Genomic DNA, 15,946 nt, shown 5'->3' on the forward strand with positions numbered 1-15,946 from the left:
AGTGCCAGCCACTATACAAGCAGGGTCACAGGGAGCACTGTCTATGTCAAGATTATAAGAATAAAATAATCAAGATATACCAGAAGCTGCAGGACCAAGATCTTTTTGCTTTCTTTGACAGAATTTGAAGCATAGAAAGTAATGAGTTGCTTAAACCTCTCCCTTTGCCACAAGGTAAAAACTCCCTGACTTTTTAAGTCCACTGTCTTTTACAACACTGATCAGCACTGAATGGCTTGAAAAGTGTTGCTATAAATCTGAATGTATGTTCTCTTGCAGAGCTTAGTAGCAAATGCTGGATTTCTAGTAATGATAAGGCAACACTTCTTGGCCGTTAGGGAGTAAAGAGTGTAGGGATTCTATTTCAATTTCCGCTTATTTAAACTCCATATACCACAAATGTACCAGATTTGCTTTCATTAGACCTACTGCTTTCTAATCTCCAAGGGTTATAAAACTCCCTCAAGAGGATGATTTCACCCTAATGAGTATTTCTCCATAGCAATGAAAGCTAAACAGCAATATTAATAAAAGGTCAACAATCTCAAAAAGGAAAGACAAGAAGAATTTATGATGTAAAAATGTCGAAAATATGTATTACTCATAACTCCTACAGGTTTTTTCTTTGAACAAAGTAGTATTTTTCTTGACACATCAGGACATGTTTTAAAGGGCTCAATTGTGTAAAGTTTCTGGAAAGCTTACCACTTAAATAGCAATAAAATACACTGGAATCCAGGCAAATATAAAATGAACCTAGCTGAGGGTGTCAGTCAGATGTGAACGCTTCGTTTACAAGTGAATTTTTGGAGTGCTACAAAAGCCGTCCTTACAACTTTGCTTGATTCTTTTTGTTTTAAGTAGTTGAATGGGAGAGAAGACAAAGTGTTAAGTTAAAAAAAAAAAACCAACAAAAACACCAGACCAACCTTTATGTTTTTTTCTTCCCCAAAGTGAGTCCAAAATGCATTGTTAGTGCTGAAGGTTTCATTCCCCATCTTCCAAAGTTATTTTTGCAATCTGAAAAGGCTTTTTTTTCTTTTCTTTTGTTCCCTCAAAGTGTGGATAATGTTGATTAGAATGCTGGATGGTCCATAGTTATTTTAACTCCTACCTGTTGTGAAAATAAAGCTCTAAGACTGTATTTACACTTTTAAATTTAACTGGTTGCAAAGCTCAGAGCTTGCACTGCTGAATGGAAGAACTAAAGCATTTCAGCATTGAAGGCATCTTCAGGGAGATTAATTTTTATCTGTTGTTTTAAAAGACTCTGTATGGATTTATGAGAAGTTTGGTTTATGAGGTCAGAATATGCAATTATGATAGCCTGAAAAGCATCTTGCATTCACTTTCTCAAATGCAGTGTATATAGCCAGTAATCAATTCTATGCAGTTCATTTGGTCATGATACTGAAATGTACTAAGATTTTAGCTACCACTCTGGGAAGAAAGATCCTCCCCGCTCCGCAAGCCAACACCTCACTTTTCCATGTGTTTTTATTCATTTCATTTTATACATGGATAGCTCCAAAATTCTGTATTTGCTTGTCTTTTGGAAAAAAAAGTAAAAATTTTCTGTTTCTTGCCTTAATCCCTCTTTATCTCATCTACCAAAGTCAGACACTTCAGTAGATGAGAAGGAATTTCCATTATTAGGTAAGTCTGTGAATCTCAGACTTTCCTCTGCTGTTTTCTGGTAAAGAACGGTGAAAAGATGGTTGAGCCACACCCGCCACCTCTCCCCCTGGGTTTTCAGGAATATTCTGGTGGGCTTATTAGTGGACCATCTCCCTAGTAAAAGTTTCATCATTGTTATTCAAAGATGAGCCAAGCTCCCTGCTTTGGCTCTTCCTTTGATCAATGTAGAAGATGAAGCCAATCTGAATTTGTGACTCAATCCCATTGGTTGCTGGAAATAATTAAAACATTGTTGATATTTATGACAGGCTAAGAATGTCACCGTTAGTGAATGACTAAATAGAGTTGGCTTAGTAGTGTTGATTAGTATATATGTTTTTATTGAGAAAAGGAAGTCTTGTGAGAGTTTAAATGGCGGGTGTCAAGATGCCGTCTGTCAAAGCCACCGAAGCCCGTGCGCTGCTTTATGTATTGAAATTCAAATATGTCTTGTTGCAATATGATCAGGCTGCTAGTCCTGAGTTCCTTTTGTAGTGCTCCAAGTGGACCTCTTCAGGGCAGCTAGCACTCCTTTGGTACCTCTGCTTCTCACCGTGAGAGCTTGTGATCCAACCACTGTCCTACAGGGCCTGTGGTTGCAGCCACTTCTGTGCTTTTTACTGGAAGACCCTGTAGTTTGGCACCTGCAAGGTTTCCATTGGGATCCTGCAAGTAGTCACAGTGTGATATAACTTACAAGGAGTTTCTTTCATGCAAAATGTGATTTATTGTGCCAAAAGGTGCCATGTCATGATTTTGCCTTTGCTGCCCGGTTTCTTATCTCATTCCAGAGCATATAACGCAACATAAACAAATACGCAGGGACATTTGCAATGCTCATAGGTATGAATGTTGGGCTTTCCCTGAGTTCTTCAGTTATGTATATTTTAGGCATATTTGAAAATAAAACTGTCCGATTGGAATATGTTTAAAGCCTAAAAATGACTAATCTTGCCAGAAAAAAATAAAAATCTTAATAATGTGTTTATTTTCAGGCGAAATTTAATTGCTCATTCAAAAATCTTGCCACTATACTGTAAAAAGAGATTTCTATTAAAATCTTTTCATACTACTTTGACTGCCTCTAAATCATGGCATTATAACACCTACAGAGAGTTCTAGTTCATGATTTCCGCAGTGCTCTGTCATGCAAACTTATCAGTGATTTATCGAGTGATGTGAATATGTGAGAAAACATATGCAGGTAAATGGATACTGTGCTGTGCTAGAATTGCTGTGATTTGGCAATCATGAGGCCGCAAGTGATTACAAAGTAAGGACAAGAAGGAGTATAAGCAGGAAAGTGAGGAATGGAAAGACTCAAGACACCACTGTGACAATTTGTTTTGCCTTTGGTTTGTAAATTGCAGTAACTTTGTAGACTGGAGGAATCTGCTAAGAAATGTCAAGTTCCCACTAGGTTTTTCTCTATACTTGTGGCAACAAGTTTTCTCTGTACTTTGAAGCATAAGGTAGCCTCAATCTTCAAAGTAATTTATGTTGTGAATGCCTGTAAGCACAGTTCTCGGGGTGTCTGGATCTCTTGTGTTTTAATTTCCCAGTTAGAGTTCAGAGAGTTGCACAGACAAGTGAATTAATGATTGTGAGGAGTTAAGAATCATAGCAAAGAATGTGACAGATATACTTCTGTAGGTAGCAGATCTGTACAGGATTAGAATAAAATATGGTCTCTTACAGCAGTGGAGGTGTTTCTTTTCAGCTATAAATCAAAAAATATAACATCCTCTCCTCCAGTAACAGAGAATGCATTTCTGTGCCTCGGGTACCACAGTTCTTGGTTTTACATCCAAAATGTAACTGTGTTGAAGTGCAAACTTGTGAACAGCAACTCCTGGGCACTTACTCATGCTGCTTCTGATATTCTGCTGATAATCTCAGAACAACAGAGTGGAGGCACAAATGTCTTACAGTACTGCAGCTAAATCTGTCACACCTCAACTGACAGAGTCATTAAAATTGCAGTAAAAGTTGAAACTATCCAGTGGGATTCTAATTAAATATTGAAAGTCTCTTTTTAACACGATCATTAAAAGAATTCTTTTTACTCATGAAGAAATACAATTAAAATTAATATTTTGACATATCTGAGGTTTTTATGTAAGTCCTGTTCTTAGAATTTACAGCAGGCATCCAGGTGACCCCCACTGAATGGGGTCCTAAACCTGCCCTCAGGAGCATATAAAATCTCACAAAATTGTCTTAGTTTGGTTAAAATGCCCTTCCCCTTATGAAAAAATTTCCTTCTATAATACCTATTTTTTACTCAGATTCAAAAAAGGGTAATGTGTTTTTCATGAAAATGTTTTGCAAGTGTGCACCCCGTGCTGTGTTTTTCCTCCACCAAAGAATGAAAGAAATATAGCGTATTGTTTATACAAGATCCTGATAATACAAAAAGCTGATTACCATTATAATTCCTTTCAAAAGTTACAGATAAAATGTAAATCAAATGTATGTGCATTTCTGTCCCTATAACTAAAATAGAATACTAATAATGATTAATTTATTGTACAATTGAAACAATGTCACTCACCCTCTTTAAAAACCTCTGAGCTCTATAACCAGTGGCTTCTGAAAGGCTGTGTTGAGATTAACACAAATTAGAAATATAACTGGAAAAGGCCATATTTATGTTTAGAAATCAGGATATAAATTTCTATTGAAGCAGAAGGAAATCACCTGTCCTTTATTCCTCGTGCTCCACTTAATATTTACCATATAAAATAATAGACATTACTTAAGGCTTAATTCAAGCTTTAATTAAAGCAAAAGTCAAAATTAAAGCAAAGTCAGAAGGTGAACCAGCAGTCTGAATTATGTTCTCAGTAAACTGAAATCTGATATTTAACACTGTTTATATATAGTCTGTTATGACAGAATAACGTAGGAGGACATCCAAGTAGGCAATTTCACTGTTCTCTGAAAGACTTACATAAATAAGAGCTGGATGGAAAACTGACACGATATAGTCACAAGAAGTTTAGTTTAGCACACTAGGCATGTAAAAAAACCCACCTTCTTGATAAGAAGAGATGAAACAAAAAGCCTTCTAGATCTGTCGGCTGTAGCAAAGTAAAACGTGGTTATCAGTGAGTTTAACTGCCAAGAACAGATTTGTTTCAGTGTTGGAAGATCAAAGAAACACGTTCAGTGGTTTAAGGTAGGCCAAGTTTACAAAAAAACAGCTTTTCAAAGCTTAAAATATTTGTCTTCCTCTAATGCTGTACATTTTTGAAGTGAAAGAAGTTCTTACTGGTTTTAGGGGACTGCTTAACGTTATATATGTGTGTTAAGAGCCTCTGTTAACAACAAAACAGTATATAACTATTTCAATGAATGACAAATAAATTCAAAGTAGAAAAATTGAAAGAAAGGGAAAAAAAATCCTACTGTTTTAAATGTTAGAAAGAATCCTACAAAAAAGAAACTTCTGCAGGCATTTGGCCTTATATGTTTATTAATTAAATTAAATGTCTTTATATCTCCACATACTGTAATAATTTATTCAATGGAAAGCAAAATTAAAGCATGATGATTACAGTAATTATATTTAAATCCTTTACTGGGCATGGTTTTAAATACAATTTAAATAGCAAAAACATTAAAGAAAAATTCAATAGAGAAAGTGATTATGCAACTATTTAGAAATTGGAATAGGATTTTATTTAGCCTACACAGAGGCCATCTACTTTTGAAAACATATAACTAATTTCAAGATTTTCAGCTCGGTTATTGTAATTCTGCCTTAAGTCGCCAGGTGAAACGGGACGCCGAAGGTTGAAGTTTAGCATTTGTGCTGTAAGTAGACTGTGCTCTGTGCTGGGGTCAGATATGGAGAACTTGCTTTTTACAGAACAGCACCACTGGCACCAAGGGCTTAGGGACCAAGTTTTCAAGGAAAGAAAATTGTTATGGGTAGGAAAAGCACCCAGAATACCATCCTTGTAATTTACAGTATATGATATACGTTTATTATGGTTTAAGCTAAACTGGCCACCAAATGAGCAACGGATGCTCTCCCCTACCTCTCTTCAAAAAGACGGGCAGAGGAGAGAGAAACTTAAAGGAACCAAACTACTTTAATGAAATATTAATAATAAAATAAAAAGAAAATAATGAAATACATACAAAACCATATCAAGCTCCCAGGATGACAATCACATCACTGGCTGGCACTGGGGCAGTCCCAGGCTGCACTCAGTGATTGACGGGAACTGGATTCTGGATCTCGATTCAGGATCGGGATCAAAGGCAGATCAACAGACAGAGTTCTCCTCAGATGCCGGCCTTTGAAGAAAGAGGGCTGACCCTTTGATCCCTCAGCTTTTAAACTGAGCATGAGGCAGATGGGATGGAATACCCAGTTGGTCAATTTGGGGTCACTTGTCCTGTCCGCTTCTCCCTGCAGGTGGGACCCTTCTACGCTTTTCGGCTTCCGACCCTCCAATGGGGCAAGTAACCAAGTCAGCTGTTCTTGGGTGTTATAGCAATAAGTATAAGCGAGAGTCTCTGAGAGTTTCTGCATATCATTCCTTGGCATCATCCATAACCATAGGTCTTATCACTCTGAGAGAGAACATTGTCTGCACAATGTGCTGTTAATTTTAGTAGTTAGAAGAGGCCCAGCTAAGAAGCGAAGTTACTGAACAAAATTGGTCCTATTTTACCTCAAACCAGGACAACATTGATAGTAACAACAGCTTCTCCCTGAGGGTGCAGAACCATTACAGGGAAAGCCTAGTGGCGAGGACGTCTGCAACTGGACAATGTTCTCTGATTAACCCCAAATCTTGTCAGGTACCACCACCAGCGATCATCTCAGACTTCCAAACCCTGAGCCCCCCTAAGCTTTCAACTACAAAATCATTCTTCCTGTCTGAAGTTATCATTCTTCCTTCCTGGACTTCTCAGTGCTACTTAAGGACCAAATATCACCGTGGTTCATAACAGAAAAAGGAATGCATTTTGTTCCTTTCCACCAACACCAAAACAACAAAAAGCAGCCAAAATGTCATACATCTCTGAATAGCACCATAAGGGGTTGAAGAATGCTGATGCTTTGAGGGAGGGTCTGGCAGTGAGACAGTTACTGCTCCTGGGAAATCTAATAAAAACTTTTCCATTGACGCTCAAGATAGGTGTTCTGTAGTAAAGAGGCAAGACCAAAGTTCTCTAAATGTAAGACAGATTTTTGAATAACATCAGACTGCACAGACCAAGTGCATAGTTAAAAAATGTATCTATAGTGGGCAACTGTTAGTAAAAAAAGGGTAATAAGTTGGTAGTTCCTTTTCAATGCTGTTACAGGTAAGTATATTAAGTATTCATAGTAATGTTGAGTACCTGAAGCCTGAAACTATAATGAGGTAAAGGATAGCCACTCAAACAGTTGGAAGCAGAGAACTGATTAAGTTTCAGCAGCAGAGGTACCCAGTCATCTAACATTTTGTATGTTTAGAAATCAGTTCTCATCTCACATCTCTCACATAATTTTAAATTAATTATTTTGTAAAATGCCCAAAGTAAACATTGATGAGGAAATGCTTTTCCTGCTTAATTTTGTGTCTTGTGAGAGACTTGGCACCATGAGTAAATCCATTGCATCTTCATGTATAGTTTGTGTGTTCCAGTATATTTTTATTTTGTCCAATGAGTCTAGTTCAAATGTTGCCATTTTTTTTGTGTGCTGATTTTTCCTTTCTTTTTTTGTTATTCTTCACAGTTTGGTAGTTTTTGCAACTACAATGTTTTATATCTTTCACTTGTATGTCTTAGTGTCCTACTACAGATAGTAATCAGACTGTTTCCTTTGCTAAACAGATGGAATTTATTCTATTGCTTACTGATTTAGACTTGTGTAATCTTTATTCATTATGAAATGATTGTCTTATTACATTGTCCTTTTCACCAGCATGGCTGACAGGTATGGTTCTATAACATCAGATACCTCTTCAGATCAGTTCTGGCTTATGTATTGATATTCTGTTCTATGGTGTATTTTAATATTTGAAATGAATATTCCCTTAACACCTGCATTCAGACTATTATTTTCGAGTGTACAGACATAAGGTGTAGGTTTGGTCATTTATGGAAATGAAGACCAGTTGTAATTTTGAATCTGAATGTTGATTCCTAACTTCATAAAAAACGTGATACGGTGATGTCTATAGGTAATGTACGCAAATTCTGCTAAGATTTTGGAGGGAATTTATGTAGGTAATATAGCAGGGATGTTTATCAATATTGTATTTCAAACAGCTGGGGTTTAGAAAAGTTGAAAATATTTTAGAGTTGAGACAAAAAGGTAGAAGCTGTGTAAGGACATGTTCAGAATGATTATGACAGGGTGGTACTTTAGAAATTGTGCCATTTGTTTCTATGTACCTTTGAAATCCAGAAGACAGAATTCAAATGGATGGAAGTTCTTTAAAGTTTCAATGTTATAAAATTGTCCCTTGTCAGTCATAAAAACTGACTACAAAAGTGAGAAGAATGTTGAAGATGAGCATGCATATGAGAAGAGAACAAGATAAAGGAATGTTTCTTTAGATTATTATATTTTCATGGCCTTAAGCCACAAAGGTTTGAAAGGTCCAACTAGAAAAGTAATACTCTACATTTTAGTCTTCTTAAATTCACAACCATGGTTTTATTTTTCTCAATCAAAAAACAACTTTTCAGTTCAGCTGACTGAGTTTGGCAAAGTTACCAGGGAGCCAAATTTAGAGTTGTGACAGGAAGCTATCTTTAGACTTAACTATGGAGAGACTAGCATCTCTGCAATTTTACACTCACTTTAGATTAGAGTCACGTTGAAATGCGTTGCTGTGGTCCAGGTCAAATCTTGACAAGTGTGCTAAATAGGAAGATAATGCCTGTGATAGCAATTTAGAAAAGAGATCTAAGCATTTGAGGTCCACAGTCAGAAGTTGATAAGGAAAAAAATGTGATATGTTTGATCATATTTTAGCAGGTGCTATTTGGACTTGAATGTTTAGGTCAATTGTCACCTTTAGCACTAATTGATGGCTAACTTGGCTTGATAGGAACCATAATTTCTGTAGTTTAGGTTTGAGAACCATTGGAACCATAAAGAAAAAGAAATGAGTGAAGCTATTCAGAAAAGAAAAGTTATTAAGTTGCTGATTACTGTGTACAAAGGGAGTCTACGCTAATGAGACCATAAAGACATTTTTCTGTTATTTAAGACAGACCTAGTTCTCTCATTTTAGCAAAACATTTTAAAGCTCAGTGTATTTGTGCAAACTCAAAAGACACAGATTGTCTCAGACAGGTTTAATTCCCACTCTTTTATATTTTCCTATAATTGCTTTGGATGAAATGTTGCCCTCAAGTCTCAGTCTTGGCACTGAAATCAGTGGGAGTCACACGAGTTCTACAAGGGCTGTAACATAGAATTTAGTGAGCAGTGAATCAGCCTGACTCATATCACAACTGTTTTCAACATTTATATTGTTGATTAAATATTGGTTGATTAAAGTGGTGTCTCCCTGAGATCTCAAATGTTGGCCAGAGCTGATCGAAATAGTCTTTACAATCAGAACTTAAACATATGTTACAAAAAAAACCACAAACAACTTTTTTTTAAAAAAAAAAAAACCTAAATTATTCAGAAAGTAATAAATACATTTTAATATAAATTAAATTTAAGTCAAATTAAATTAAATGTCCCACAAAATCTCGGCTGCTGTACATGCTTACCAGGTAGTACTGCCTTAAATCTTCCCTCTTACCCCATGCTTTTGTATTCTAGGACAGGACAGTGTTTTAGGGTGTTTCTGACTCAGAATTTATGCAGACACAATACAGCAACAGAAGCCTTTACATTTACACCAGCTTTCCAAAAATGGCATCTATACATCCTACCAGTGTTTAACTGTGTTTAATACACAATGTTATCCATTCAGTAAATGATTTGTTATATGTGCTCAAACAAGCAGAATGGTACAGAGAGATCTAACTGTGCAATTTATTTTGTATTAGCCAGATCCTCCAACTTACCACAGTATACCACAAAAAAATTTTTTAGGACCTGGATCTTTCCATCCTGTGTATTGTCTGAGAGTAAACTACAAATCAGAGAGAAAGCAGCTTCTTTTCCAGTAGCTGCATGGGATTTTAAATAACACTACCAATAAATAAAAAAATACTTTTTTCATACAAGAAAACCTATTTGTGTACACACTAAAATCGTCAATGAATACCACAGCAGAGGACTTTTACGTACATGTTTTTCTCAACAAAATACACTTAAAACGTATGTTACAGTTACTAACAGATGGGAAGCTGATGGAAAGATAGAACTTCGTTTTACATCACTTGGTTTGGATTCATAGCCTTTTGGCACTGTTTTCCTATAACACCAGTTTGGTATTGTGTTCTATATGAAAGAATGAGTCTTGCTCTTGCAGTGTAAAAAAATCAATGCCTAACAGCTCTTTCTTCTTTCAAATTAAAAAAAAAAAAAAAGTACCCTAGCACAAAGTAAGAGTAGAATATAAAACAAGACAACGTTGACTGTCCTGTCATTTGTTGGTTTCTTTGTATCCTTAATGGCCTTTATTCATTATTAATTTGTTTAGTTTTTAAACCTCTCAGCATGTACGGGCAGATGGGGATTTGAGCAACCTGGTCTAGTGGAAGGTGTCCCTGTCCATGGCAGAGGGGTTGGACTAGATGATCTTTGAGATCCCTTCCAACGCAATCCATTCTATGATTCTATAATTTTGCAAATGCTACAAATGGCCAGTATAGGATCAAAATGTTAATCAATTTAAGAAATTGTCTGCTCAGTTGTTTCTTGGTTTCTTACGTATATTGACCACTTATTTTCTTTCTTTGGCAGATTGTAGCTTTGCGTGAACAAAATGCGCACATTCAAAGGAAAATGGCAGCTGGTGAAGGGCCTGCTGAATCAGAGCATATTGAAGGAATGGAGCCAGGGCAAAAGGTTCATGAAAAGGTATACAATGTTAGTTTTCATTGGATCGCACAATCAATATGAGAAATAATCAGGTGTCAGATTGTTGTAATGTAGATATTTTATTGGACGTTTCCTTTAGAATATTGTCTGCCCACTGAAACCAGTATCAAAAAATGATGTTGTTTAAATGGAAAGGAAATGCAAATGGACAGGTATTTGATAAGGTATCAAGTAAGACCCACAGCTTATGACAAACTTTTCTTGGAATTTTTTGCATAATACTACAATTAAGGATACTTTGTCCTGCTGAGTGATGTTCTGTACGCACATACAGAAGAGCAAGGTGTAGCAGCATGTATATGTGAAGGGGTATATATGCAAAAGCTGCTGCCAAAACAGCCCTTAAGGGAATGACAGAGACCTAAAAATTAGAAAAAGTCATTTTCCTCTGTGCTGCCTATAGATACTCTTCAAATTCATGCCCATGTTCACATAGAAAGAAGTGATGAGCATTTAACTTACTTAGCATTCTTTAACAAAGAAATCAGTATATAGAACTTAGGCTAAGTATTTGCCACTTAAGGCTGAAAGAGAAAAAAAAGGTAGAGAATATCTGATTTAGAAACAAAGTTTTCTTCTAAGCTTTAGTTTTCCAGATGGATAAAAACCAAGTTGCATATCTTCCACTCTTGCTTCACGGTTATTAAATTAAAATGCAAGCATAACATAACATTTGCAGACAGCTGAAATGAGTAGAGCTTAGATCTAATTGTGCATTTTTGTCTAATGGCATGTGATGAACAGTGGTATAAATCATACTTATAAAAAATAACACTCATCATTACTTATTTATTTTATAGGCAATCCAATTTAAAAGGGTGCACTTGCACTGCAGGCATTAATTTTACATGTTTTGCCGTTTATGTTATGTATATATTTTTCTTTGAGTAATTTATGTGGTTGAGAAATATACAGTAAACAAATACTGTTCAACTACTTTCCTCTTCCTTGCAAAATCTTAGTTTGACAAATCTGTGAAATTTTGTTAAAACAGTGAACATCCCACTCACTTGTGCTTTTAAATATAACGACAGTCCTTAGCTGAAAATCTAATTTTCCACTTTCTTTGCAAGCTATGTCTTCTGATTTGAGCCATTGGGCTTGTTGCTTATAAGCAGAACTAAGTAGAAATAACAATATCTGTCCTTGAAGAAATCAGCATATTTAAACATTCATGAAAGAGGAATGAAAGCCAAAGTAACACATTATTATAACTTTATATTAAACGTTTCTAGAATATTATGTCCCGAAAACTTCTGTGTTTCCTAATCAAAGCAATTTAATTTGCTCTTGTTAAGCTCAATTACCGGCTCATGCCTACTAATTTTTGCTCCTTATAGTAATGAAAGCATACTGGATAGGGAGTTAACAGGAGGCTACGTTGACACTAGATCAACCAGTGCACTCTAATTCACATCCTCTGCACTAGCTGCTCTCTACCCTGCTACTATCACCTCAGTGCCCACCCTCAATTCCTTCTTATTTTGTGAAGTCCCCACTTTGAAAGGTAATTCACCTTAGGCGCAGACTCTAAGCATCCCTTTAGAAAATATTCCTTCAACGTCAGCAGTAGGGATGGAGGACACTAAGCTGTGAGGCAATGGTTTGCACTCTCTTATAATACAGGAGATGAAAGTTCAGTTTCAGTCGATCTGAGTAGTTCCTGTGGTTTAGGTTTCGACTTTGTGGCTGATAGTCACAACAATTATATAGGTAAAACAAAAGCAGTACCTTCAGGAAGTCACCATATTAATCGTGCCTGTCTTCTTGGACTTCCCAGGAGATAGACATGGTAAAGTCTATACAGATAGCAAAGTAGGGTTTGCCTAGGTTCGCAGAACAGGTAGTCACAAACTGGTGTAGGCAATTGGAGGATTCCTCAGGTAAAAATTACCTACAGAGTTAGGCAGCATGGCTAACACGGAAAACATGAATACTGGACTGTTTTCTGAGATTTAGGTGTGTCAAAGTTTAACATCCTTTCTGAAGCTGGAATAACTTCCTGTGTATTTAGGAAAAAGATGTCAACATAGAATTCAGCTCATTTGTAGCATTAGTACTGAATTGATTACTATACTCTTTGGAGGGGGGAAGATTATTTGACTGCATTTCACAGGAACATGGAAATTCCTTCAATGCTTAGAATAGGTGCTAAAAGAAGTTATTAAATACTTGTAAGCTTCTTCCTCTCAAGAGGATTGAAAGAACAGTCCAAGAATTTTTCTGAGCCATTCATTTTCTTTTTCAAAAGAATTTGGAAAAATGAGATGTTGCCAGTGACCTGAAAAGTTAATCTCATGCCAGTAATGAAAATATATATGACCAAAGTTGCATTAGTCTGTTTATCTACACTGATATTAGCAAAATTATGAAAAAGCTAATGCTAAAAGTTAAATATTAAAAAAAAAATCCAGAACGTTCCAAGAATGCTAAAATGAGAACTTGTACATTTTATAGGAAGTAGTTTATGTGTATATATTTTTATAAGATAAAAAATTTGGTAAAAGCAAATTGTCCTATTATACCACAAATTGATTTCTAGAAAGCAATGGCTTAGTACATAGTAATATTTTTCTTTAAATGAGTAATAAGGGAAATCAAGCTAGTTAATGTTTAAGAAATAGAAATCTTATTAATGGTGACAGGGTGTAATCATAAATGGAGACTCATTATCAAGTATAAATGAAACATCTCAAAAGAATATAATAGTAAAATAGAAGTAATAAGAAGTATTAACTATGAATATTTATTACTTCACAAAACAAGCAAAGGGAAAAAATCTAAAAGAGAAAGACCGAATGGTTTTTAGGTATGATTTCAGAAAATTCCAAACTATGCAAGACATCTGCTATAGGGAAGCAGTAGGGAGTATAAACAGCCTCTTGGGTGTAGCTTTTTGTGCCTGAAGAGACTGCAGGTTGCACTGTGAGTTGCTTTCATTGGTAGGTGGATGCCAGATCATTAAACAGGTAAGGTCACACGTTTCCTAGGGGGAACTCAACCAGGTATGTTAAAATTTCTGCTTTATAACAGTAAAGCTTCTAAGCTATATCATTTAGGCAAGAGAAATTTAAAAGCTAGCAAGTACAGTGATTGCAAATACTCATTGATAAATATATGGCCAATTCTCATGTATGAAGGCTAAAGGGAACTTCAGAATAGAGAAAACAGACAAAAAATATTCCAATGATAAAGCTAATGAAACAAAGACAAGTAATAAGTATGAGAAACAATTAATAAGTATGTAGAGTAATCCAAGAATATGCAAAGCTCCAGAATTTGCCCTTATTGCCATCTATCAGTGTATTTTTTTTACATGAAATAATGAAATCATATTAATTGTTCAAGTCTGTAAGGAAAGTTTCAAAGGAAAATGAAAATAAAGAAATTATGGCATATCAATGCTTGAGTTAAGCTAGCACTTTTTATTCTCAGTTCCAAACTGTGACATGTTTTAGAGAAAATCCATCAAAACAAATATTTGGGATTATTCCTATGCAATTTTTTTTTTCCGAGTTCTGTTTTGTTAGGTGTAGAACTATATTGGAAACATTTTTTCCTGTCCTATCTGAAATCACTTTGAATAGTCTTATTATTTATATTATAAACAAAATATACATAACTAGCGAGAGAAATTCTACTTTACCAGTATAAAACCCATGTATTTTTATGGAACTTTGCTTCATCACCCTTTAGTTTGTTTTTCAGACAAATGACTATACAAAGGCTAATATTTTGGTTTGGGAGAAAAAAAAATCTACATACCAGAGACCAGCATCAGATTATTTGCCTATCTAACTCATAACCCATTGTGCTGTTTCACATGTAATTTTGTCAGTATGATTCCTTCTGCTTTTTATCGGAAAGTAATATCAAAGTCCTTGTAAGTGTATGAAGTAATGAGTTACTTGGGGAATCCAGTGTCTCTACTTTTATTTGCCACTTTGAACTAGCAATCATTTTCATCTATATCCAATCAATGATCATGATCAGGTTGGAATGTTTGAAGGACAGTTTGTCAAGGTACCCCAAATATAAGATTTTCCCTACTAAAATAGTAACTAGTATATTTAAAGACATATTGGGATACCTGAACCTGTGACTGAATCTCATGCACCATCTACCATATGTAACTGGAGCAAGAAATAGGAATGAGTCTCAGATGCTGACAAGAAGCACATTGTGCTCTTATTTCTTGATATAAACCATGTCCCTTTAAAGTGGTGCTTGCTGGACCAGCAAAAAAAAAAACCCAAACAACAAAGATGCTGTGAATAAGCTGTTTGTTTTCAAAGTCATTATTTCATACTGGTCTTTATTTCAGTTTCCATGGAAATTGAATTATTCAGTAAAATGGAATGTTTTCAGAAATGCTCATATGCAAATTGGGAAGGATTGAAGTTGCTTTGGAAAACATTGAATCTTCTTATGTTTGTATACCTTAATTGTCCACCATTACAGTACCCTCTTCACTTATGATGATCTTTTTCCTTGATGGTTCAAAATTCATTGCCTATTTCTGGCCCATACTGGAGAATACTCCTCAGTAAATTCCATGCCACATCTTTTAATTCAAACGTATAACAAAGCATTGCTATAATTTTTCTGAAGTTAATGGAGTTTTATCAGAGGTGAATTGGCCTGGGGAATGACTATTTTTATCCTCAAAGGTGCCTTGTATGCATAGGAGGGTTCCTGCTTGACAAAGCACTTCAGCGTGGATTTCTGTTACGCTAAAGACGTGAAAGCTAAACGTTTAAGTGCAGTGTAAATCTGGGTATTTCTCCTTGGAAGCACACTGTTTCTATTTTTAAACTTTATTGCTGACATTTGTAACGGTAACTTGTAAACACTAGTAAAATACAAAGCCTGTTTGTCCCCATTTGGTGCCTTTATTTATTTTTTTAAATACTTGATATGTCACTACGATACCTATAACCTGCTAATAAGGAAACTCTTCCTTATTCCAAGATCCCTAACTGTATCATTAAAACTCATTAACCAGTTTTGTGTTTTTACCTACTTTTTCTAACAAGCACACTACCGTCGTCCTACCCACAGTAACGGCAATTCTACGAACATGGTCGTTCCCTTCCCCTCAGAATAATAAACCAGAATATTTTATGCACATGGAAACAGCTACATATACCAGGATAGGTAGAAGAGTCTGATAGTTCTGGTGCAACAAAGAGATTTTTCTCCTAAATAAATAATGCTACATTTAATGAGGAAGTCAGATCTGTA

At 35.5% G+C, this 15,946-nt stretch overlaps 1 protein-coding gene across 1 annotated transcript in view; it reads left to right on the top strand.

The window, feature by feature from the left end:
• Positions 1-15,946, top strand: part of PPFIA2 (protein tyrosine phosphatase, receptor type, f polypeptide (PTPRF), interacting protein (liprin), alpha 2) — a 358,128-nt gene that overhangs the window by 260,883 nt on the left and 81,299 nt on the right. The window contains exon 7 of the mRNA XM_009882625.1: positions 10,565-10,681. Coding sequence (XP_009880927.1) covers positions 10,565-10,681 — 117 coding nt within the window. The remainder of the gene's footprint in view (positions 1-10,564; positions 10,682-15,946) is intronic.

Source organism: Charadrius vociferus, unplaced genomic scaffold (genome assembly GCF_000708025.1).
Source record: "Charadrius vociferus isolate BGI_N301 unplaced genomic scaffold, ASM70802v2 scaffold72, whole genome shotgun sequence".
Lineage (NCBI taxonomy): Eukaryota > Metazoa > Chordata > Aves > Charadriiformes > Charadriidae > Charadrius > Charadrius vociferus.